Source organism: Diabrotica virgifera, chromosome 7, assembly GCF_917563875.1.
Source record: "Diabrotica virgifera virgifera chromosome 7, PGI_DIABVI_V3a".
Classification (NCBI taxonomy): Eukaryota; Metazoa; Arthropoda; class Insecta; order Coleoptera; family Chrysomelidae; genus Diabrotica; species Diabrotica virgifera.
This window is the reverse complement of record NC_065449.1, coordinates 162,878,771-162,903,284: the sequence shown is the minus strand read 5'-3', so window position 1 is coordinate 162,903,284 and position 24,514 is coordinate 162,878,771. Positions and strand designations below refer to the sequence as shown.

The window sequence follows — 24,514 nt, the reverse complement described above, 5'->3', positions numbered from 1 at the left end:
TTTGTGCAAATTGTTTAATCTTTGATTGAAAACTGAATTAGAAAATAGAAGTTTTAAAGTAGACAGATTTTTATTTAATTTTTCGAACCTCGGGGGAGTATATTTGAAGACGGGTAGCTTTTCTGACAGTCCCCCACAGTTGTTTCCAAGTAGATGTATGAATCCACGTGTTCAATACTTTGATTGTCTAATATCCTAATATCAGTTGTCTTGGCCGTTGTTGCGTTTTGCTTACTAACATCTATTTGGTTTTTGTGATGTTTAGTTCAAGTCTGTATTGTGGACTTGCTTTTTGTATTTTACTCATTAGGCAACTAAGTTCCTACATGCTACTCGCTAGAATCACAGTGTCATCAGCATGCTTTATGTATATCTGCGTAGCCAAATAACCTTCGCAGTGTACATTAGCTCATAGTGCAGCCAAGCGGTGACATCTATTGACATAATAAATAGGATCGGGTAAGAGAAGGAATTTACTCTTTTTATTTTAAAGAATAAAAGTAGAAAATCTTTATAAATAAATAAGTTTACTAGAATGTAAAATAAACACGAGTTTACTAACACATTTTGCTAGTATCGAATATCACTAACCTGTTTGGCTATATAACCTCAAATTGGCACAAATATTGTGCATTAATCAAAATATAAAAAAGCAAAAAATATATAAATAAAACATTCTACCATCTTCGCAAAATAAATGATTACTTATAGCGACTGTATAAGATTGTGTCAACCTTAATTTTTTCTATTGCGAATTAAAAAAAATGATAGTCAGTTTATACGTTCTATCACTATACTATATTCCCATAAAGATTATTTTACAAAGAACATTTCGGTGTAATTGAATTGTTTGATATACAGGGTGAATGGGGAGGAACGCGCCAAACTTTAAGGCTGTATAATATACCTAAAAATAATCAAAAATAACTCATATGTTGTTATTCGATTTTCATTTGTTTCCGAGATATGGGGTGTTAAAATTTTTCTTACAAACTGACGATTTATCTATTGCTCTTAAACCGGTTGAGGTGTGCAAATAAAATTTGGTGGGTTTTAAGGTGGGTTTATTGCGCATATTTTGACATACAATTAAGAGTTTTATATTCACCATTGACGCGCGCACGGATAAAAGTCTGAAATTTTTTAAAGAAAAAAAATAGTACGCCACTGAGCTATTTCAAATTAAAAATTATTTTTGAATTCCCTGTTCAATTTCTAACAAACCATCTATCTTCATGTTTGTTCATACGACGCTTCGGTTTGATGTAAAAAATAAAATATCTTAACGCTTACAAAGTATTCGAAATAAGTTTCTACACATTCATATAGAAACTTCGTCGAAAACTTTGTAAGCGTTAATATATTTTATTTTTTGTATGAAAACTAAGCGTCACATGAAAAAAAGGGAAGATAGATTTTTTGTCACAAATTGAACGAGGAATTCAAGAATGATTTTTAATTTTAAATATTTCAGTAGCGTACCATTTTTATCTTTAAATATTTCAGACAATTACCCGTACGCGCGCCAATGGTGAGTATAAAATTCTTAACTATATGTCATAACATGCGCAATAATTATGTCTTAAAACCCACCAAATTTCATTTGCACACCTGAATCGGTTTTAGAGCAATAAATAAATCGTCAGTTTGTAATAAAAATTTTAACACCCCGTATCTCGGAAACTAATGAAAATCGAATAACAACATATATGAGTTATTTTTGATTATTTTTACGTATATTATACAGTCTTAAAGTTTGGCGCGTTCCTCCCCACTCACACCGTATATGTAACTGGTTCGTATTCCAGAAACAAATCCTTAAAGTGTCACGAGTATTGATAAATTACTAGTAGATATTCTATGTCGGTTCTGGAGCACGGTAGGGTGGGGGAAACCGGTTAAACCGGTTTAAGTTCACGGACCGGTTTGGAGTAGGGTGGGGGAAACCGAGGTCACGTCCTGTTAGACCGGTTTGGAGCAGGGTGGAGGAAATTGGTCAGGGTCACGGTTAGTAACTTGCGGCTTCGAGATCTCGACTGAGAAGCAAAATCTTGGGAGAAGACCTAGGGCGGGGGTTGTCCAGGGTCAAGATCGCTCATGGTCAAGGTCGTTTAAGGTCGAATTCAAGGTAAAGGTCATGTTCAATGGCAATGTAATGTTCAAGGTCAATGCCGTTTAAAGTCAAGGTCAAAATGTTAAAAGGTGAACCTTTGAACAATTTGACAACAAAATCACACGTAAATTAAGTAATGCTAAAAACAGAAGTTATTTTAAAATTTCTATCTCTAAGTAACACATGTGACATGTGGATCTGAATTTTGTTTATTGGTTCATAATAAAATAAGAATTCGCTGAAGACGTATTCGTAAAAGTGAGAAATTCAATTCAATTATTGAGTTATGGCATGAGGTGCAAATTCATTCGAAAGCAAATTCAGTCTTCATTAATATTCCTTTAAAGAAATAGTATGCTCAAGATTACAACTACACTGTTTTAAAGTTAATTACTATCGATATTTTGAGCAAGTAAAAAATCCAATTGTACAACAGAATAATGCTCTACAATACACCATCAGACGTCAATCCTGTTCCTTCGTAACATTCAAGTTATCGTTATTCCGTGAACATCCAAATCTCCTGACCTTTCACTAATTGACATGCTAAGTATCGGTCAACTTCCTGGCTTCATAATGGATTTTCGTCGCCTAAGGGTCAAGCTTCTTGGAACTAAATGTGTCAAGAAGACATTGGTTATCTTTTTCGAAGAATGCAGAGTTGGGGAATGAATTAACTTAAGAGATGCTTAAAATTTGTAGGCAATAGAATGCAATAGCAACTTAAAACTTTAAAATGCCACTTTAGTGAAAATGTATAAATTTAGTAAATATAAATCTTTTGTGTTGGAAAACAGTTCGACCACACTCTACGTCTTTTATTTCACCTGTCAGGGATTGTTCTTTCTAAAATATATTAAATAATAAACAGTTTGGTGCAGTTTTTTTAGAAATGAACACATAGTAAGCTATAAAAATAATAGAAACACCAAACAGTAATCACAAAAAAGCGCTTTTTTAATATTAAGTAATTTGCATCCAAAAAATGTATATTCTCCCCAAATATCGCGTATATAATGTAAAAATATATATTTTAACCCTTAGTCTCTCAACAAATTAAGATATTTCTTAACATCCATATCAAAATTAATTATTTTAAATCCGCCTCGCTTTATTAAGAACTTTTTCTTCTTCTAATGGCGCTACAATCCTTTGTGAGTCGGCCTGCTTAACAATTTTCTTCCATTCTACCCTGTCGGATACTTTCCTTCGCCACTGCCTGATGATCATGGTTTTAAGCTCTTCCTGTAGCGTCGTCTATCCATCTTTTACGGGGCCTTCCTCTTGTTTGACCAAGCGACCAAGCGAGTTTAGTCTTTGCTTAGTTTTATTAAGAACTAGACTTTTGAAACCGTGTCTTTGTGCGTGCGAAAACTCCTGACGAGTACATACCATCCTTTTGATCCAATGAAAAACCTAGGGTCAATAAGTCAACAAAATTATATATGATTTCAGATAGAAATGGTATAGTCTAAAGCAGCGGTTCTTAACCTTTTTTACTCAGCGACGCACTAACGTACTCCTTACAGATTCGCGACACCCTTATATGTACAAATTTTTGCTAGTGAGAGGTAAGTACAGTAAACAAGATCTCCCGCTTTGCGCAACTATTCATAACGCAAGTTATGTCGGTTAAATTTTAAAAACAGTTAGAGAGGAAACAATTACGGATTGGCACTTTATTGATTGGTATAACGTGGTATATACCTAATAGTTACAAAAATGGTTGAATGCATGATTGGTATATTAAAACAAGTAAAAAAATATAAATCAAAATATCGTATAAAGGAAAAAAATATCGTATAAAGGAAAAAAATATATCTATTCGTAAATCTCGCGACACACCTGATAAGTTTTTCCGGCACACCAGTGTGTCGCGACACGGTGGTTGAGAACCGCTGGTCTAAAGTTCTTTTGGGACATAAATACAAGGTGTGTCAAATTTGAGGCTGGAGGTATTATTAAAAAATATACGTCCGACATCGTCGAATTGCATCAAATCCATAAATGTTTAAATTACTAGTAATAAGCAGGTTGAAATAAATTGGTTCAATTAGAATTTAAAAAAAAAATTAGAAGAAGACAAACATATTCGAAGGTGTGTACTTTAAGTATCAGTTAAAAATAAAGCCCGAGTTATTTTAGAACATACAGACGGTTTAGTGTTTGATTAGATATACCTCAATGAAGGAAGCGCTAAAATCGGCAACACTGCTTCTGCGAGTGAGTTGCATTGCCACTGTAAAATGAGGAATGATTGAATGAATCGCCGCGACATTAGGTGGGCAGCGGGAAAGCAGTGTCGCCATTTATAGTGCGTATATCTAATAGAAAACTAAACAGTCTGTATGTTACATGATACAGATGTCACAATATAAATTTATAAAAACAACCCCAGGTCTGCTTAGGTACTTGGGATGTAATGACAAACAATTTTAGTGATACCGTAAAGAGACTAAGGGTTTATCTTACACTTAAACTATGTTTTTCGTATACTAATCGAATAATATAGTTTAGAGAGATACGAGTAGTTGAAAAAGTACCTCTTTGATTTGTTTTGATTCTCCCCAATTTTATTATGATAATTTTTTATATCCTTGTATTGAATCAGCCGCCTATGATTATAGAAGATGCCCGATTGTTAAAACATGTTTATTATTAGGTATTAGAAAAAGGTAAAAGTTCTACTACTATTGGATAAACTGGAGACCTTGATCAAATATTTCAAGATTGGAACTTTTCACACACAATGTAATAAACGTTGTAGGCCAACATATACTAAGACTGTATATTCTGGACAATCTTTTCAGTATATTAAGCTTTATGAATTCTTTAGCAGGATTTAAGAAAGTAACCATAGGTATTATTAGTTAGTTATTTTACGACTTTATTTATCCTGAATGATAACCCCCCCCCCCCCCACGATTCAATATATTTTTTAAGAGAACTTATAATTTTAATACCTTTTTTTTGAGAATTCTGTTTGTGTTTAAAACGCACATTACTTGGACTGTTTAAAGAAAACTGACTAGATAGTATAAGTGATGCTTTAAAAATTACTAGGTGATTTATATTACTGATGTTATATAGCTGCAGAGGTAGAAAACACATCAAAATATTTTACAGCAGTTGTAGATTACAAATAATACTTCCTAAAACTGCATGGTATTCTTTTTTATAAAGGATCTCAGAATCACAAAAGACCATTGTATAAAATAACTTATGATCAGTTGTAATTACGAATTCTTTCGAAAAATATTAAAAATCATTAATATCTACTCTATCTTGAATTTGTCTACTCCTTAAAATATTTTGTCTTCTGAGCACAAGAAAAATTGAAGCACATTGTAAACGTTAAATGAAATAAAAAAATTATTCTAAAAAGAAGCTTTGAATAATATATCCACGCCTTTCGAAACAATTTGCTTCAAAATTAAACTCATTAAAGGTTTCCAATTATTAGGAAGATTTAAAAACTATGTTGAAACCAAAATCATTATCAGTGAGCGTCTGACAACTGACTAGTGGTGAGACATGTGTAGACGTCATGGCTGGTTCAATGCCGAGTCTTGAGAACATTGATAAAAAAAGAATAATGTATATAAACATATGCAGCAAAGAAGAACCCGAGAAGAGAAATACTTAAGAGAAAAAAAACGAACTTTTAAAAACTGTTAACTGAAAGAACTAGAGTCATATATGATCGGTTAACTGCATATTCCTTGGCAAATATCGAAGTGTTTTTTGATCTGGTCGATTAACAACAGATCAGAGTTTTTTCTGGCAAATACCACAAAAACCAATGAGTTTAATGTCGATACCTTTCATCTTCAATTTCGATACTTTCTACTGATTTTCAATCAGTACATGTTAGAGTACTAGGAAGTAAATGGTTGCAGTTATGGACGAATTTAATATCACCAGCAAACTAATATGATTGTGATGGTTTCATTGCAAGAAGTTCCCAACATACAAACAAGGGCGAAAGTTCACAATCATTGAAACATATCGGACTGCGGCTGGTAGATGTGTTTTGTCCCTTTTTAACACGTCTTAATGAAGGCAATAAGAAATGCAGAATTAATAGGGAAACTAGTTTTAGTAATCGTAGCAAATTGCATATATGCAGATGATTCCAGAGCGACAAGCTGATGGAGATGTTAACAATCTTTCATCATCATCATCATCCAGCCCTTTGTGCCCACTGGTGGACATAGGCCTCCCTCATTTTTGTCCATTGTGCTCTATTTTGAGCACTTTGCATCAAATTTCTTGAGATCGTCAGTCCAACGAGTAGGTGGTCTTCCTCTACTTCTTTTGTCAATCTTTACTGGACAATTATTAGCAATCTTTACTGGAATCAAACATCGTCTACCCATAAGAGATAAGAGATTCCGATGATATCAAAATTAAACGGGGGGTGCTACTATCACCTCTGCTGTTCCAACATATAGTCTGAGGAAAACTTTCAAGAAGCAGTATAAAATGTTGAAGCCATAATTAGAATAAACGAAGAATGTATCGATGACATCGTGGAAGCAACTGGCGCAAAATAGAAAACACTGGATTGAATTGGGGGAGGCCTACTTTTAAAGTTGGAAGAAGAAAAAGAAGTATCAATAACATCAGATCCGCAGACGACACGGTGGTATTTGATGACAGTGACGAAGCCCTCCATGAAGTTAATGAATAGGATCACAGAATTAAGTGATATCGACTTTCACTAAACATTAAGAAAACAAAATGTATGATGGAACAACTACAACAAATAATGATCTAAGAAGGAACAGCAATTTAGATAGACAAAGATCAACGAATAGAAAGAGTAAAAAAACATACATACCTCTATCTTGGAACGAACGTCAATGAAAATTTCCTGGAAGGAAAGGAAATTTTCCCAAAAAACAGGAAGGCGAAGGATTTGGTTCAACACAACAACCACAAATCATTTCAGAGCATTAGTGTGCAAAGTACAGTAATAAAGATGATTTGGACTAACTTGCCTATAAAAGGAGCAAATTAAAAGAAATATCTACTGTCTATAAAAGAACCAGAAATACTGGTCAAATTTCACCGTTGACAATTCTAGCTTTGAGGTAGTAGACACATTCACGTCTGTAGGCTCCCCCGTATTACAACCAATGAGAATTATATCACTCACTTTATGCTGGGAAGACAACGAAAAATAGAAACTTAAGCCAGACAATAAAAACAAGGATGTAGAAAACTTTTATTTTAGCTGTGCTGCCCTATAAATCCGACACAAGCAGATTAGAATAGTTTACTTATCTTTAAATAAAAGATTCTAAACTAATCCTCCTAAGAGGACGTAAAACTGTGAAATAGTCAAATCAAAATACAAACACATATCAACTGGAAAAGTGACATCTGTCATAAAAAAAGATCATAACAGACCCTCCCAGACGAATCCTTATGGCACAGCCTGGGGAAAATAGACAGAGAGGTAGGTTGAAACTTAGCCGGAAGTATGATGTGAATGAAGATGCTAGGGAAATCGGTGACAAACTGGCCAGTGAATAAGACTGAAAGGCGAAGAAGACATGTTGAGGTTCTACTCTAGGGCTGTAACATCAGTGACGACATAAGCCAAATCTTTGAATGATTACCTAATTTACCCGATCACATTTGGTGTCAGTATGCGAACTTGTTTATTATTAATCCACAAGGAAAAAGGTTTTCCTGTGGCTGGCTGTATACCATATATTACAAAAAAAAAACAAGTAAAATCCTTTATAAAAGATATATTAATTCAAATTCCCTAAAAAAGGCTACATCACAAGCAGAACTAGTTTTCAATCTGATAACAGATCATCATCAATGCTGAGCTAAAATAAGTATATAACCCAATAAGTTAAAGCAAAATTTTTGAAATGTTTGACTAAGTTAAAAAAAGAGATATATGTTATACTCACAAGATGCTGACATGCTAACCACCAAAATGAAAATATTAGGGTAAAAACCCTGTAAACTCAATCAGTCATGGAAACATTGATTATAATTATTAAATTAAACATGGATGCACCAGATATCACATGTATTATGCCCAGGGTACCATCTGACACCAAATTGAGTTGTTATAGATGGTACCCTGGGCATAATACATGTGATATCTTGTGCATCCATGTTTAATTTAATAATTATAGTCAATGTTTCCATGACTGTTGAGTTTACAGGGATTTTACCCTAATATTTTTGTATTTTGGTGGTTAGCATGTCAGCATCTTGTGAGTATAACCTATATCTTTTTTAACTTTAGTCAACATTTCAAAAATTTTGCTTTAACTTATTAGGTTATATACTTATTTTAGCTCAGCACTGATGATGATCTGTTATCAGATTGAAAACTAGTTCTGCTGGTGATGTAGCCCTTTTTAGTAAACTTTAATTAATATATCTTTTATAAAGGGTCCACTTGTTTTTTTTTAGTATTCTACTGCATAAAAAAGTCTCCATATGAGCACAATTCACCAATTATCTAAAAGAATACCATACACACTTAATGCATACATAGAAATAACTACTACTAGAAACATAAATTCAAAATATTTTTATATACAACACTACCATATAAAAACAAAAGATTCACTAATGATTTCTAAGCCTTAATCAGTACTCTAATAGGTTACATCTAGTTTAAACCTAATACAAGGGACAATATTCTTATTACATAAAACTTAGATCGAAGATTTTTGAAATCTCAGTCTCAATTAGTGTGTACATACTTAGTAATAGCAAAAAATGTAACAAAATGTCATATTAAAAGCAACAGATTCTTTTTTGAATTATCTCCGATAAAAAAATATATAAACCAAGTTTTACAAGGAATTGGAATGTTCAATAAATTTTAAATTAGTAAAAAATAACAGATTTTTATGCTTAAAAATGGATTGCATCAGTAGAAAATGATTCTTCCTGATACTTGACTAGGTCAAGTTTTTATATAATGCCAGAATGATTTTAACAGTGAATACTGACAATCGTCTTGCTAACGACCCCGTTTTAGCCGAGCGGGTCGACACATCCAGTCTCGTTATAGTTATTAAGGTACCAATGGTATTATAAGGATAATAACGCTTGATGTCAATGGTGCGTATCCCGAAGGCCTTTGGCCCGAGGGATATAAGTTGACCGAAAGCATTATTATCCATAATACCCGTGGTGCCTTTAACGTTTAATGTCCGACTAAATATACTTTATATGCAAAAAATTTGAATAAATTAGTTTTCACATAAGTACATTTACCAGCAATAGTCGTAACGTAATTGTGGTAACCATATTTTTACTTAGGTTTTTATTTGTCAACTTGACAGTAAGTTATTTAAATTTAATACCCTAGACCAGTAATACTCAACCTGCGGCCCTCTAGCGTTTTTTATGCGGCCCGAAGGCTAACTAAAGGGCCCTGTGATCAAATTATTTGTCAAATTTCACGTGTGCCGATGTGTTTGAGGCGTGTTTGAGCGTGAGGCAGACAATTTAATGACTTTTTTTAAATATTGAAATTTTTAAGAACTCTGATTAAAAAGCAGGGTACTATTAACTTTTAATAATAAATTATTAAAGTTAATGAACACACTCATTTTAAAAATAATCAATACTTATTTACTACATTGCAACGACCCATTTATTAATCACAAGAAAAATTCAGGTCCGGGTTAACAAAAAAAATTTAAAATACATAATTGTAACCTTGAAACAACTCTGTATATTAAAATTTTCAAAATTCGTCTGCACATTTGAAAAGAGCACAAAAAACTAAGTTTAATTGCTCGCTTCAATTTTTTGCGCAGATAATTTAATGACATTCATTTTAAAGTTATATCGAAATTTTTGTTTTGAAAGTTCGAGTTCTTAAAAATTTCGACATAATTTCAAAATTAAAGTCATTGAATTGTCTGCGCAAAAAATGGAAGCTTCATTAAAGCTCTTTTCAAATGTGCAAACGGCTTTTGAAAAGTTCAATATACAGGATGTTGTTTCAAGGTCGCAATGGATTTATAATTTTGTTTAATCCGGACCTGGATTTTTCTTGTGATTAGTAGTTGGGTGGTTTGGATTCTAAATGTGACACATGTGTACCAAATATCAAAAAAATATACAAGGGGGTTCTAAAGTTATGGGTCCAGAAAAAAATGGGCAAAATCGATAAAACACCCTGTAACTCGGTTATAAAGTCGGTGGAGCAATAAATTTAGTATGTCTAGAACCGCCTCATTTACCTCTATTCACCATTCAAGTATTTCCGTTTCCCAATGAAATATCCTGTATACTACTTCATCTTGATTGCGGCCCGCAAGCTGTGACAATAGCTATTATGTGGCCCAGGAAAGAAAAAGGTCGAGTATCGCTGCCCTAGGGTGTTATTTTGAAAAATAACGCCCTAGGGAAATATATATTTAACTGACTTTGAAATCACGTCATTATTTGTCAAATAATATACCAGTCGGACATTAACAAAATTAATTGATTATCACACTACACTGTTAACAAGGTCGTTAATGAAGTAAGTTATTATTTTACTGGAGATATCAATAACAATACTGTTTTATATAAAAAGGTGCTCAGTATTAACACGCATTTATTAATATCAGTCAACTCGACCTAATAAGGTGGTAGTGCCAGCTAAACGATAAGCCTCATGAGTCATCTAAAATTGTTCCTAGAGATAATTTACAGGCTGTGCGAAAGTCGAATTTCCCCAAACCAGTTTGGGTTCATAAATGCTGTTGGTACGAGAGAGGCTTTGTTCAAAATACAAGTCTTATTCCCACTATATTTATTCGACGTATACGCATGCCTGGTTGATTACGAGAAAGGGTTTGGTTGAGTACAGCACGCCAAGAGGATGCACATACTAAAAGAAGCGTGAATTAACAACAAAGATCTGAAAATATTTAGAAACCTTTACTGGAATCAGACCACAAATCTCAGAATTGAAGGTGAATTCACCGAATGCGTGAAAATTATGCGTGGAGTGAGGCAAGGCTGTATTTTGTCTCCTCTAATCTTATACAGCACGAAACTGAAAAAGATATTCTACTAAATGGGTACGGCTAAACAACATCAGATGTATTGTACCCTCGGAGATCGCTGGGAAAATTTTCACTCAAAATATCAAAATTCAGTTTGGCAACACTGTGTGAATGTTGATAGTAACATATCCTTTTTAAGATAAACACAACTGTAATTTAGTCCAAACAAATTAATATATTTTTTTTTGACAACAAAAGTGAGATTTTTCAACCAATAATGTTTCAAATATGATGTGCAAAATAATTTTTAATAGGGTTCTGCTAATGGGCTTGCTTTTTTTGTCATTAAAGTAAAAAAAAACTTAAAATTTCACCCATTAAATCATTATTGTCCGGTTATCGTCTTAATTATTTTAACTGTACTAATATCCGTCGACTAATTCTGAATTATTAATAGATTGTTAAAACATTTTCTGTAACGGCTTCTGGAATATCTTAAAAATATCGAGTTTCATTGATAAAATGCGCATATCCCACCGATCTTCGCTTCGACCATACCTACAGATGACACTATTTTTGGACAAACCTAGAAGACCTGCAAGTTCTTATGAACAAAATCACGTATCACAATCAAGAATATGGACTCAATATCTACAATATCTCTCAATATTTGTAAAGCAGTCAAAGCTTATGATCATTAGCAAGAAAAAGATAACACAAGGTCAACTATACGTCAACCAAACCCTTATAGAGAAAGTAACACACACAACTACCTCAACACACACAACTACTTTGGCACCGTAATAAACGAAGACTGAACTAATAACCAAGAAGATCCATGAGCCACAACTTCTCTCTTGGTATAAAAGTAAGAACGCTGCGATCCTACGTGTCCTCTGTAAATAAAAAATTATGTGGGATACTTGTTTTTTTTTTATGGAAAATACTTTAAATTCAGAGGACTGACCGAGTCACAAATGAAGCGTTCCTCAGAAGAATGAAGAAGAACCAAGAGGTACACCATCAAATCTCGAAAGTTAAAATACGTCTGACACATTATGCGAAACGAATCCAAATATGCCCTCCTACAATCCATCCTGCAAGGAGAAATATTTGGAAAGCGAGGTCCAGAAAGAAGAACATCCTGGTTGCAGAAACTCAGAACCTCAGTTTCCGGACAGCTGCAGATAAGATAAAGATTGCCATGATGATCACCAACATTCGTCACGGATAAGCATATCAAGAAGAATAACCAGCTACACAGTAGAGTAAGCTGCAACGACATCGTTGGATTATTAACACAGAGACGTAAAACTTAAAAATGAACGTGCTTTGTGGGAATATAAGTTCAAATATTACTAGCGTTATTTTCTTTTTTTTTCGTTCAAATTAAGCAAAAAACGTCTATGGTTCTTGGATATCCTTTGAAAAGGCATTTGATCTAGTTCAGTACGACCTTGAATATATAGAATTAGTTGGACCTCACAACTATGTCTGAGACTATTCAAACAACTTTAGGACCATCAATCCGCGGTCAAAAAATAGACCGTATCAATACAAGGATTCAAATAAAAGAAGAATGAGGCAGACATATATGTGTTGTCATCAACCATGTTTGCACTCAAAAAATCCCATAGTGGTACATAGAAATAATAAATAAGATGAAATACGTCGATGACAGCAATATTAAAAGCTTGAAATACCTTCAGATTGTTGTTAATCTGGTGTTAATACCACCTAATTAACAATGTTAATACCAATATCACGAAAACTAAATGAAGTACAAATCATCTCGTGCTGAACGGTGGCATTGTTAAAGGGGTAGAAAATGTCAAATACCTTGAGAGCCGACTAAATACTAATAGTGATTCTGACAAGAAAATTCTTTCCAGAATTGCTCTATCTCGCAAGGCGTTCATGTCTTGGAAAACGATATTATGCAACAGAAACATATCTAAGCACCTACCCAAAACAAATCTTGAAGCGTTATTTTGTTAATTCTTCTATACATACGTGTGTGGGACTTACGAGTAACAACTACTATAGAAAGGTTAGAAGCGTTCGGGGCTGTGGTGTTATTGTCAATTGTGAAGATACCGTTGAGTACACACATTACCAAAAAGGAGGTATTTAGAATGATGATTAGCGTGAAGAAAACTGCTAAACTCAATTAAAAGAAGAAAAACTTTATTCTTTTGTCATATCGTCATTACTCATTCTGGAAGACTCATTCTAAGGAATTGGAATCTTGGTTATATAAAGTTTCGAATGACTGTTGACAGAGAAAGATTCCATAATATTGTCGACATGACTTCCAACGCCTGACCACAGACAAGGCACAACAGAAGACGAATTGTCGCCATGGTTACTTCGAAGGATCAATTGGTGTCTTTGACAGACAACCTTCCAATCACATGGATGTTCAGAGAGACTATTGAAATAGAAATGCAGTCAAACCCGCTTATTGAAATAGCCTTCGTGCCAAAGAAAAGTATTCCTATACCCGGGATATGTCAATAACCGATCATTGATGGCTAGTAGAAACGTTTCGGGACTTCAAATTTCTATTCCTTAATATATAGTATTCTAATAAGCGAGTTCGACTGTACTACGAAATATTAAAGCTCTGTCGGTACTTAACGAAAATTCCGATACCGATTCAGACCAAACCACACAGTCCGGGAACACACAAAGACATAAATCAAAAATTAATAATCATTTTCAATTTCGTTGCAACACGAAACTACAGCCGCATCATTATTCCAGTTCAATCAGAAAGTGCAGCAAGCACCTCTACCGGTTTCGAAACTTATTAGTCTCTCATCAGGAGGCACATATGCTGCTCTCTCTGACCCAACTAGGACAAACCCCGGCGTGCAGTCACGGATTGCAACGAACGAAATGGCAGGGATGCCCTAGCGGCAACTGCTAGCAAAAAACTAAGTTTTCAATCTAATAGCACATAAAACAACATCAAAATACATATGTTACTCTACATACTACCAGACTGAAAACAATGGGAACCTTCTCTGGTAACACCTCCGAGGCTTCTTTAATTTGCAAGTCTAAAGACATAAATAAATAAATAGCGCATATATTCGAGAAGTAATCGCCTTAAATAGTGAGACCACGGCCTACATAGACCCACTAAACATCAGTGGTAAAGCCTACACGCTGATAATTCAACAAGGTTTTTTTTAGATGTGTTTAGATTGTGTTGCAATAGTGAACACGGTGAAGATGAAATTGAGTATTGAGTCTCTCCACCTTATTTTTCTGAGTGGACCAACATGTGAGGCGCTCAGAGCAACAGTGGCCAAACCCACATCCCACAATTTTACCAAAATGCAAAAAGCAATGGTTGCTTGAGCCACTCTGCATCTGAAAATACTTAAGTAATGCATAACTTTAATGTAATAACAGCGTTTTGGTAAAATTGTGGGATGTGAGTTAGGCCACTGTTGCTCTGAGTACCTCATGTGTAAATCAGCGTTTACTAATAAATGAAATTTCCAAATGTGTAGAACTAATATAAACCAGTTAAAAAATTGTCCTTATAGTAAGCAGTGAATATGATCTAATAAAGAGAGTATGATGTCTTTAAATATAATAATCTGTTTATAAGAATGTGAAACGAACGTAAAAACACTTTATACACTTACTGCACCAAAAGTTTTGCAAATTATAAAAGTAAAACTATCTTATTTACTTGAAACAAATGAAAAATGTTCTATTATAAACTTGCTTGTATCCTTGACTCAAGGTAAACACGAATATTTGTTAAAATAGGCATCAACTGCACGGCAAAATATGTTTTATCACAAAAATAATGTCGTTCGCTTTTCGCAGTTCCAAATAAACAAGATAAGTTGCTTAATTCAATAGCAGCACGTGAGGTATGCCCCACAACAAATATATGAACAAATCTTCAATCCAAGATCTTGCGTTTGTATTTAATTATGTATTTATTTCTGTAAGAGATTCTCAAGACTATCTGCAATGGAATTGGTGTCATCTGTAAGTGGTAAATCTGTCACTCCGCAAGAATCACCTACCATCTGCGACAAATCATTCACAATAGACTCCAAATCGCTACTAGTATTAACTTTCTCACACCGTTCATTCGTATCGCTATTATCACCGACAAGTTGTCGTTTATCTCTAATACCCTCTATTTCGGCTATTTGTTCATTCACCACCTGTGCTATATGAAAACCAGGTTCGTTTCCTGGTTGGGCACTGCTAAATTCTGGATCATTTGAACAACTTTGTTCATTTACTACTCGAGTAATGTTAAAGTCCTGTTCATTTGAACTATTTTGCTCATTTAGTTCTTCATGAGCAATTTGAAGGTCTGGTGCATTTGAACTACTTTGTTCACTTACCTCATGAGCAGTGTGAAAGTCTGGTTCATTTAAAGTACTCGCTTCATTCCTGAACGCTGGATCATTTGAGCTACTTTCTTCATTTTCTACATGAAAAATGTGATCTTGTGATTCATTTGAACTATTTTGTTCATTTATTTCACCGGCAATTTGAAATTCTGGTTCATTTGAACTACATTGTTCACTTACTTCACGATCAATTTGAAAGTCTGGTTCAACCGAACTACTTTGTTCATTTACTTCATGAGCAGTGGGAGAGTCTGGTTCGTTTGAACGATCAATTTGAAAGTCTGGTTCAATCGAACTACTTTGTTCATTTACTTCATGAGCAGTGGGAGAGTCTGGTTCGTTTGAACCACTCGCTTCATCAGTCTGTAAACTTTCAGTCTGTATTTGGTTAAAATTTTGTAAATATGGATCTACTACGGGTGATGTATTATCAGTTTCATTATCTAAAGTATCAAACGCAGTTACACTGGATGATGGCATACCTAGATTATTTGAATTATCACCCGACTGACTAACTTCAAATGGAGGTATATCAGGCTGTGTTAATAGTGTTGGATCACTGTCATAGACAGGAGGCTCAATTCCGTCGTTCATGGACATTATTTTGTCATTGTTATCGCAATGTTGTTCTTCTTCAAAAGGAATTATATTAGTGTCCATTTCATCATCTCCGGTATTTGTAGAATATAGAGGTTCACTTATGGGAGTTAAATTTGAACTACCTTCATCTAGTGCCTCATTTTCAACATGAGGAAGAGATTCTGGCATATTTGAAATGTCACATGTTTCAACAGCGGGTGTATTTAATTCTGTATTTTCGTCAAGCATTTCGGTATTCAAAGAATTTTCATTATTAACACTTCCATCAATATTTGTAGGATCTTCTTGCATCGACTCTGCTATGCTATATTGAGGAATATTAGAACTGTGGCTTTGATTGACGTTTATTTGATTTTCATCTTCTTGCATCGACTCAGTCACATCATATTGGGGAATATTAGAACTGTGGCTTTGATTGAAGTCTATTTTATTTTCATCTTCTTGCATTGACTCAGTCGTATCATATTGAGGAATATTAGAACTATCACCTTGGTTGAAGTTAATTTTATTTTCATCCAAAGTCGTTTCAGGCTCTACTATGGCATTATTCTCTTCTTCTTCGTAGTCCATTGCAACAGAACCACTTTCCGTTTGAAAACCATCATCTACTAGTGGAACTTGATTAACATCGGGAGGTTTATCTTCATCCATTAGTAGTTGACTTTCTTGAGGTGTATTATTATCATTACCAAAGTCGCCTTGTTGTATATTTAACATTTCCTGATCATATTCTTCTTCCATCATCTGATTTTCTTGAGACATATTTAAATTTTCTTGGTCAGATAAACCATGTGGGCTATGTAAGTAATCTTCTTTCTCATACTCTTCTTCCATTTGATCATTTTCTGTTAATAAAAGTTGCTGATTTAAATCTAAACACTCTTCCTCTTTTTCTGGTTGTGAATGTAAACTTTGTCGATCAGGTTCAGTGTGCAGCATATTTATAGAATTTTTTTCATAATCTATTTGTTGATTTTCATCATAATTTTCACTTATGCCAAATTCTGATGCTTCATTTCCAATGTCTTCTTTGTTTTGAGCCTGATTCACATTAATTGGTGAAGTATCACGTATAGCAACTGGAGTTATTTCTTTGTCCTGACATTCTTCTATTTGTGAAGTTCCTTCCTTATCTAGAGCCAACTGCTGATCAATTTTATGATTCTCTTGAGGTGTATCCATTCTAGTTTCCTCATTCAGATTGTCATTAAATTGTGGGTTATTTTCGTTATTAGATATATCATTAAGATCATTTGATGAATCAGGAATATTTATTTCTTTGTCCAAATCTGTATTGATTGGTGAATTATCTTTCGGGGAATTTAAACGATTTTCTTCAAAATTCACTATAGTATTTTCTTGTTCAACCGATCTATCTTCAATCGATTCTTCGTTCTCATTTCTAAAATCTTCTTCCATCGATAAGTTTGCGCAGAAAAGGGACATTTCAGGTGCTTGTATTTCTTCATGCGTTTCTAAATTCCCGTCAATTGGTTGTGACACGTTTTCTAGCTTATCTGATCCTATATCAAGAGATGTTTCAACTGAAGTATCTCTTGAATGTTGAGTACTCGAACAACCAGATACTGGGCCTATTTTAGGTTCGAGTATGTCTAAATCCTTTTCCAAACTCTCATTTATAGTCTGTGGACTCTTCACAAAATCATTAGTTTCAATTATCTGATTTGAATCGTCGTTAAAATCGTCATCCATAAGATGATCTTCATTGAGGGGATCTACTTCAGTATTTGCTACATACGAAAGTTTTTCATCATCATTCGTAAGAGAAAACTCAGATGGTTTGGGGCTTGGTAAACTATCCTGAGGAGTTAACTGATTATCACTGGGAGCAATGGTACCCAGTGGTAAAAAGGAAGCACTTTCTTCATTATTGATGACTGATTCGTTGTTGACATCAATAGTTGCATAGGTCGATCTTTCTGCTGTGTGTTCTGTCACTTCCGAATGTCTTAAGTTATCTAAAGTGGTTTCACCTGAACTGCTTCCATCAAGCAGGGATTGTTGGGACAATGATTCATCCGTAGGGACTCCCACCGGATCTAAACATTTTGGATGGCTCACAACATGTTCAACATTTTCTGCAACTTCTATTTGCGTTATCATTTCACTTTCCAAAGAGGCATTAGATGCAGTTACAATTTCATGAGCATGACCTATAGAATGTTCAGATTCGTGACCCATTTCCATGGGATCAGTTGAGTGGTCCTCAACTTCGTCAGCTTCATCATCAAATGCATTAAGAAGACCATCTTCTTCTTCTTGACTTATCTCAGGTTCATTTTCTGTTTCAGTGAGTAATTCCGTTTTTATTTTGAAAGTTATATCAGTTGTGTTATCTAGATTAAATTCCTGGGTAGTATTCACTGATTCAGTTATTCCTTCCTGTGTTTTTCTCGACAGACTGGAATTGTCTGATTGATCAATTGCGCGACAAATATTCGCTGACTCTTTGTTTGCTTCTTCTAGAATCGGCAAAATAGGTTTCTGATCCTCGGGCTGAGACGTTGAATCTTCATATTCATTAAAAACTTCTTCCTCCTCATCTGGTGCTTCAATTTTCGTTGTCACTTCATCCATCTTATTGTCTTTTTCGTGTTCACTTACAATGCTACTAATTTGAAATCCCATTTCTCTACAAACGTCGGAAGATCTGCTATCTTCTTTTTCAGTCATTACTTGACTAATACGAAACCCCAGGTCGTTATCGGCATTTTCCACAATGGCAGTACTATCTGAACTACTTTGGTTTAAACCTAATGGGTCTTCCAAAGGATCCGTCGGTCCTTTCAGTTCAGCCACATTCACTATCTTCAAAATAGGTTCCTCTGGTTTGTTAGCAATTTTATTCACGTCCATTATGATATGTTGCTTGGATCTTCTTGTAGTCCTCCTACCTAAACTTCCAATTAGTTTTTCTTCTACAGACACGGCAGTTTCGCTAAAACCTACTAGATTGTCTTCAATTTCTATAGCTTCTTCATAGAGAGGTTCAGCTTTTATCGCCTGCATAGCCTGCATCTGGAGAAAAGATTCAGCTTGATCTGTATGTGGTTCTCTGACTATTGTAGACTGGTCAAGGTTAGCCAGTGGATTTGGGTGTGAGTACTTAGGAACTTTTCTGCGACGTCCTTTACGAGAACTGGTAGGTGGTGGAGACTGAAAATATACATAAATTAATTAATACATTAATTGTGCAGACAATTGTAATAGACGATTAATATATTTCATGGAAGGAAGCATATATTTAGTACGCGCATGCACCAAGTTTTCTCTAGTAAACTGGGAGTTGAAGATTGACATTTCCGATACTTTTATGCAGACAGCATGAAAGTATTTGATATTTTAAAATTGCAGATAATTGATTATAATTACACATGTTACTCCCAGATCATCAAAGAAAAAACTATCGAACTTATATCTATATATTATACATTATATCTTAGGAAGCTAGAACCACATCTTCTTCTTCTTAAAGTTCCATCTCCTATCGGAGGTTGGATATCATAATGGCTATGGTCACTTTGTTGGCTGCTGCTCTGAACAGTTGTAATGAACTACAGTTAAACCATTCTCTAAGGTTCTTCAGCCAGGAGATGCGTCTTCTTCCTATGCTTCTTCTTCCTTGGATCCTTCCTTGCATAATAACTCTCAGCAACTCATATTTTTCTCCTCTTGTAATGTGACCCAAATATTCCAGTTTTCTTGTTTTTATACTGTTCATAATTTCTAACTCCTTATTTAAACGTCGTAGCACTTTAACATTGGTAACCCTTTGAACCCACTGAATTTTCAATATTCTTCTGTAACACCACATTTCGAACGCTTCTATTTTTCTTATGTGTTGTCTCTTCAACGTCCAAGCTTCCATTCCGTATAGTAATATAGAAAATATGTAGCATCTTAGAGCCCTCAATCTGAGAGGCAACTGAAGGTCTTTGTTTGTAAGCAGTATCTTCATTTTTATAAATGCTTGCCTTGCAGTTTCAATTCGGACTTTAATTTCTTTGCTTTGGTCATTTTTGTTATTGTAACAAAATAATTATTGACCTACCCTCGTATACCAGCTCCCGTCTCCGCACAGACAGAACACTATCGATGTTTCGAGATACGCCGATGCAGCGCCGATGACGTGCAAGCGGTCACATGGACATAGCTGGAGATATATAGATATTTCTGGAATATCTGTATCGCATATATAAATAGGACATATTTGTAAATAGAGTTAGTCTTAAGCTAAAGTTTGTAAAGTAAACTTGTATAAATAAAAAATAAAGTCGTATATAAATTACGAACCGCTAGTTTTATTGTAATTAGAAGTAATTACAGTAAATAACCGCTACAGTGGTGTTAACGGTGTGGAGTGTAAATAAATGAAAAGTGGAAAAAAGACTTTTGAACTTTATTCGTCGGGAATAATTGAAGTGCGTTGATTGTTCGGTATTCGGAAAGACTTAGACATTTTGAAAAGTACGTGTGTGCCGACCAAAGATGTTGCTACAAGAACTGACCATAAAACAGCTCCGTGAACAATTAGAAGAGTACGAATTAGACAGCAGTGGGTGCAAGATAGTCCTACAAGCACGACTCAAGGATGTCCTCACGAAGAACGGAGATGACCCAGAGACGTTCCACTTCCAGTCAGCAGAACAAGTAATCTTATCGAAATTAAAAACTGTTTCTGAAACGATCAATGAAACTTCTAGAAAAAGCGACGATAAATTCGAAAATGTTGCTAAAAGATTCGACGAGACTTCTCAAAAGATTGATGAAACTTGTAGAAAAAGCGACGATAAATTCGAAAATGTTGCTAAAAGATTCGACGAGACTTCTCAAAAGATTGATGAAACTTGTAGAAAAAGCGACGATAAATTCGAAAATGTTGCTAAAAGATTCGATGAGACTTCTCAAATAATTAAAGACGTATGTAGTCAAAACAATGAGAAATTCGAAAGTGTTTCGCAAAAGATTGACGAAACTTTTAAAGAGGTCTGTAGACAAAACAACGAAAAACTTGAAGAAGTTTGTAGACAGAACGACGAGAAATTTGAAGAAGTTTCTAGAACATTCGATAAGATGCAGAAAAGTGTAGAGACCGTAGAAGAAAAGATCAAACAACTAGAGAGCATGATAACCGATACAAAAGTACAACCATCAGTTAATGCAGCAGCGTTAGATCCTGTGGTGAAAGATGAACTACCGAGAGACGAAACGTCGCATAATATGAGATTCAAATTACCACCATTTGATGGAAAGTCCTCTTGGTCCATATATCTTAGACAGTTTGAAGCTATTGCGACCGCCAATCATTGGACCGAACAAGAAAAGGCTGTTTCCTTGACTGCTGCTTTACGAGGTGATGCTGCAGATATATTAAGGTCAATTCCCAAGGGTCAAGAAAATTGTTACCAGACCTTGTTCACTCGTCTAGAAAAACGCTATGGAGATGCCCATCTACAACAAGTATACAAAGCACAACTGCGAAGTAGAAGTCAACGAGCAAGTGAGAATCTGCAAGAATTTGAAGCAGATGTGGCTCGTGTGGTGCGGTTGGCTTATCCAGAGGTGCCAGACAGCGTTTTAGAAGAAATTGCAGTAGATACCTTCGTCAATGGGCTGAAAGATAATGAACTACAGAAAGCTTTACGACTAGCAAGGCCGAAAGTTTTAGATGAAGCACTTGCTATTGCCTTGGAACACGAAGCAGCTAGCCAAGCTTCACGAAACAATCGAGTAATAACCGTGGAAAAAGGCGATAAGAGAAAAGATGAACGTTTGGTGGAAATGGTACGGAGGGTGATTCGTGACACGATGCCGAAGAGACGCATGAAGAGGGCTGGAAGAGTTGGTTCAAATACAGATGCTTCCTCGATACGGCCATGCAGTGAAAGTTGTAATCACCGGCTTAAAGTAGATGAACAGCTTTGCCCTGTGAGACGAACTACCGTCGTTAATGAGCAATGGCAGCCACAACAGTTACAAGAAGCCCAAGAAGACGATCCATGTATAAAAAGAGTATTGGATTGGATGCGTCGAGGTGAGAGACCTAGTTGGCAAAACATTAGTGCATGTAGTCCGGAAGTCAAGGCCTACTGGAGCCAATGGAATTGCCTGATACTAAAAGATGATCTTCTGTACAGAACCTTTGAGAACGATGATGGTACAGAATCTAAGCTTCAGTTGATTGTACCTAAAAGTAAAGTGTCAGAAGTATTGCGTCAGTTGCATGACGGTACATCAGGTGGACACTTTGGTATTACGAAGACTCTGCAAAAGGTTCGAGAACGGTTCTATTGGGTGAACTGTAAAGATGATGTAAGAAGATGGTGCCAGAAATGTGAACTGTGTGCATCCGGTAATGGTCCAGTTGGTAAAAAGAGAGCACCCATGAGACAGTACAATGTTGGCAGTCCTATGGAAAGAGTAGCAATCGACATTGCAGGTCCATTTCCAGAAACTGATGCTGGAAATAAATACATCCTGGTAGCCATGGATTATTTTACGAAATGGACCGAGGCCTATGCATTACCAAATCAAGAAGCTGCTACCGTTGCAGAGGTACTTGTTAAAGAATTCTTGAGCCGATTTGGTGTTCCCTTGGAGATCCACTCCGACCAAGGGCGAAACTTTGAGTCAGCTCTTTTCCAAAACGTTTGTAAATTGATTGGTGCCAATAAGACCAGAACAACACCCCTGCATCCTCAATCAGATGGAATGGTCGAGAGGATGAACCGAACGATGGGTAAACACTTGTCCAAAGTTGTATCTGAACATCAGCGAGATTGGGACCAACACATTCATTTATTCCTGATGGCCTACGCTCGGCCGTAAATGAAACTACAGGTCAAACACCAACCTGCCTGATGTTGGGTCGTGAAGTTCGGTTGCCTTGCGACCTAGAGTTTGGCTGCGGACCTTCCGAGGAACATGTTGCAGGCGAAGACTACGTAGACCGCCTGAAGTTACGAATGAACAACATTCATGAACTTGCCCGACAACACATCCAGATAGCCAGTGACAGAATGAAAGATCAATATGATTCTCGCTGCAAGAATGAAAGCTTCGAAGTAGGTGATCTTGTCTGGCTTTATAATCCACAACGTCGTCGAGGCCTGTGTCCTAAACTGCAAAGACAATGGGAAGGTCCGTATGAAGTTAAGAAGAAAATAAATGACGTAATATACAGAATTAAGAAGTTACCAAACGGTAAACCAAAAGTTATTCACATAAATCGTCTTGCACCATATGCTGGCTCAAATGAAACAGAGGAAGCCCGAGTCCTCCAACAGGAGATGAAAGATGCACCACAGCCAAGTTTTAAGGAATTTATGTCAAATTACGCAGAAAGAAAGAGTGCTAGATTCGGCGTGACCACAGAAGTTCAGCAAGATCTGTTTGGTGTTCCAGAAAACGTCTCTCTAGCCCACTGTGTTGCACAAGACCTCGAGATGACTAAAGGAATCTCGTCCGTATTCAATAGAAAGTTCGGCCGCCTGGACGAGTTAAGGAATCAACAACCTAAAATTGGAAGAGTATTGCGATTGGAAGATGGTCCTCGATCTTTGCTGTATATAGTGACCAGGAAGTCTTATACGGACACGCCAAGCTACGAGAACATATGGCGTGCTCTAACTAATTTGAAGAAAATGGTCTGTAATTATGACATCAAAGATTTGGCTTTACCAAAAATTGGCCATGCAGTAGAAAATCTGGATTGGAAGATTGTGAGAAGCATGCTGGAAGTGATCTTCAGAGAAACTGGCGTACGGATTACTGTGTGTTGCATGAACCCGAAGATGTCATACCCTTCAAAGACAGTAGACTGTTACTTCTTTTCTAGGGGTGTATGCAGAGCTGGAGGATCCTGTAGATTCCGCCATCCTGGGCCATCTAGAGTTGCTGATCGGGACGCTCAGATCTTAAGAGGGGAGCAGTGTAACAAAATAATTATTGACCTACCCTCGTATACCAGCTCCCGTCTCCGCACAGACAGAACACTATCGATGTTTCGAGATACGCCGATGCAGCGCCGATGACGTGCAAGCGGTCACATGGACATAGCTGGAGATATATAGATATTTCTGGAATATCTGTATCGCATATATAAATAGGACATATTTGTAAATAGAGTTAGTCTTAAGCTAAAGTTTGTAAAGTAAACTTGTATAAATAAAAAATAAAGTCGTATATAAATTACGAACCGCTAGTTTTATTGTAATTAGAAGTAATTACAGTAAATAACCGCTACATTATCAACCCAGGTTCCCAGATATTTGTATGACTTTACTTTTTCTATTTGGGTTTGCTCTAGTATTAACCTTTCATTTCCATGTTGTGTTTTTGAGGCAATCATAAATTTAGTTTTTTTCTTGTTTATTTTGAGTCCATATCGAATG

General features: G+C 35.6%; 1 protein-coding gene across 5 annotated transcripts in view; it reads right to left on the bottom strand.

Moving 5' to 3' along the window:
* Positions 1-508: 508 nt before the first annotated feature.
* LOC114335421 (microtubule-associated protein 1B) overlaps positions 509-24,514 on the bottom strand; it is a 90,003-nt gene continuing 65,997 nt past the window's right edge. For all 5 annotated transcript variants that reach the window (XM_028285657.2, XM_028285658.2, XM_028285661.2 and 2 more), the window contains one exon: positions 509-19,277. In XM_028285657.2, coding sequence (XP_028141458.2) covers positions 15,072-19,277 — 4,206 coding nt within the window. In that variant the 3' untranslated portion in view covers positions 509-15,071. The remainder of the gene's footprint in view (positions 19,278-24,514) is intronic.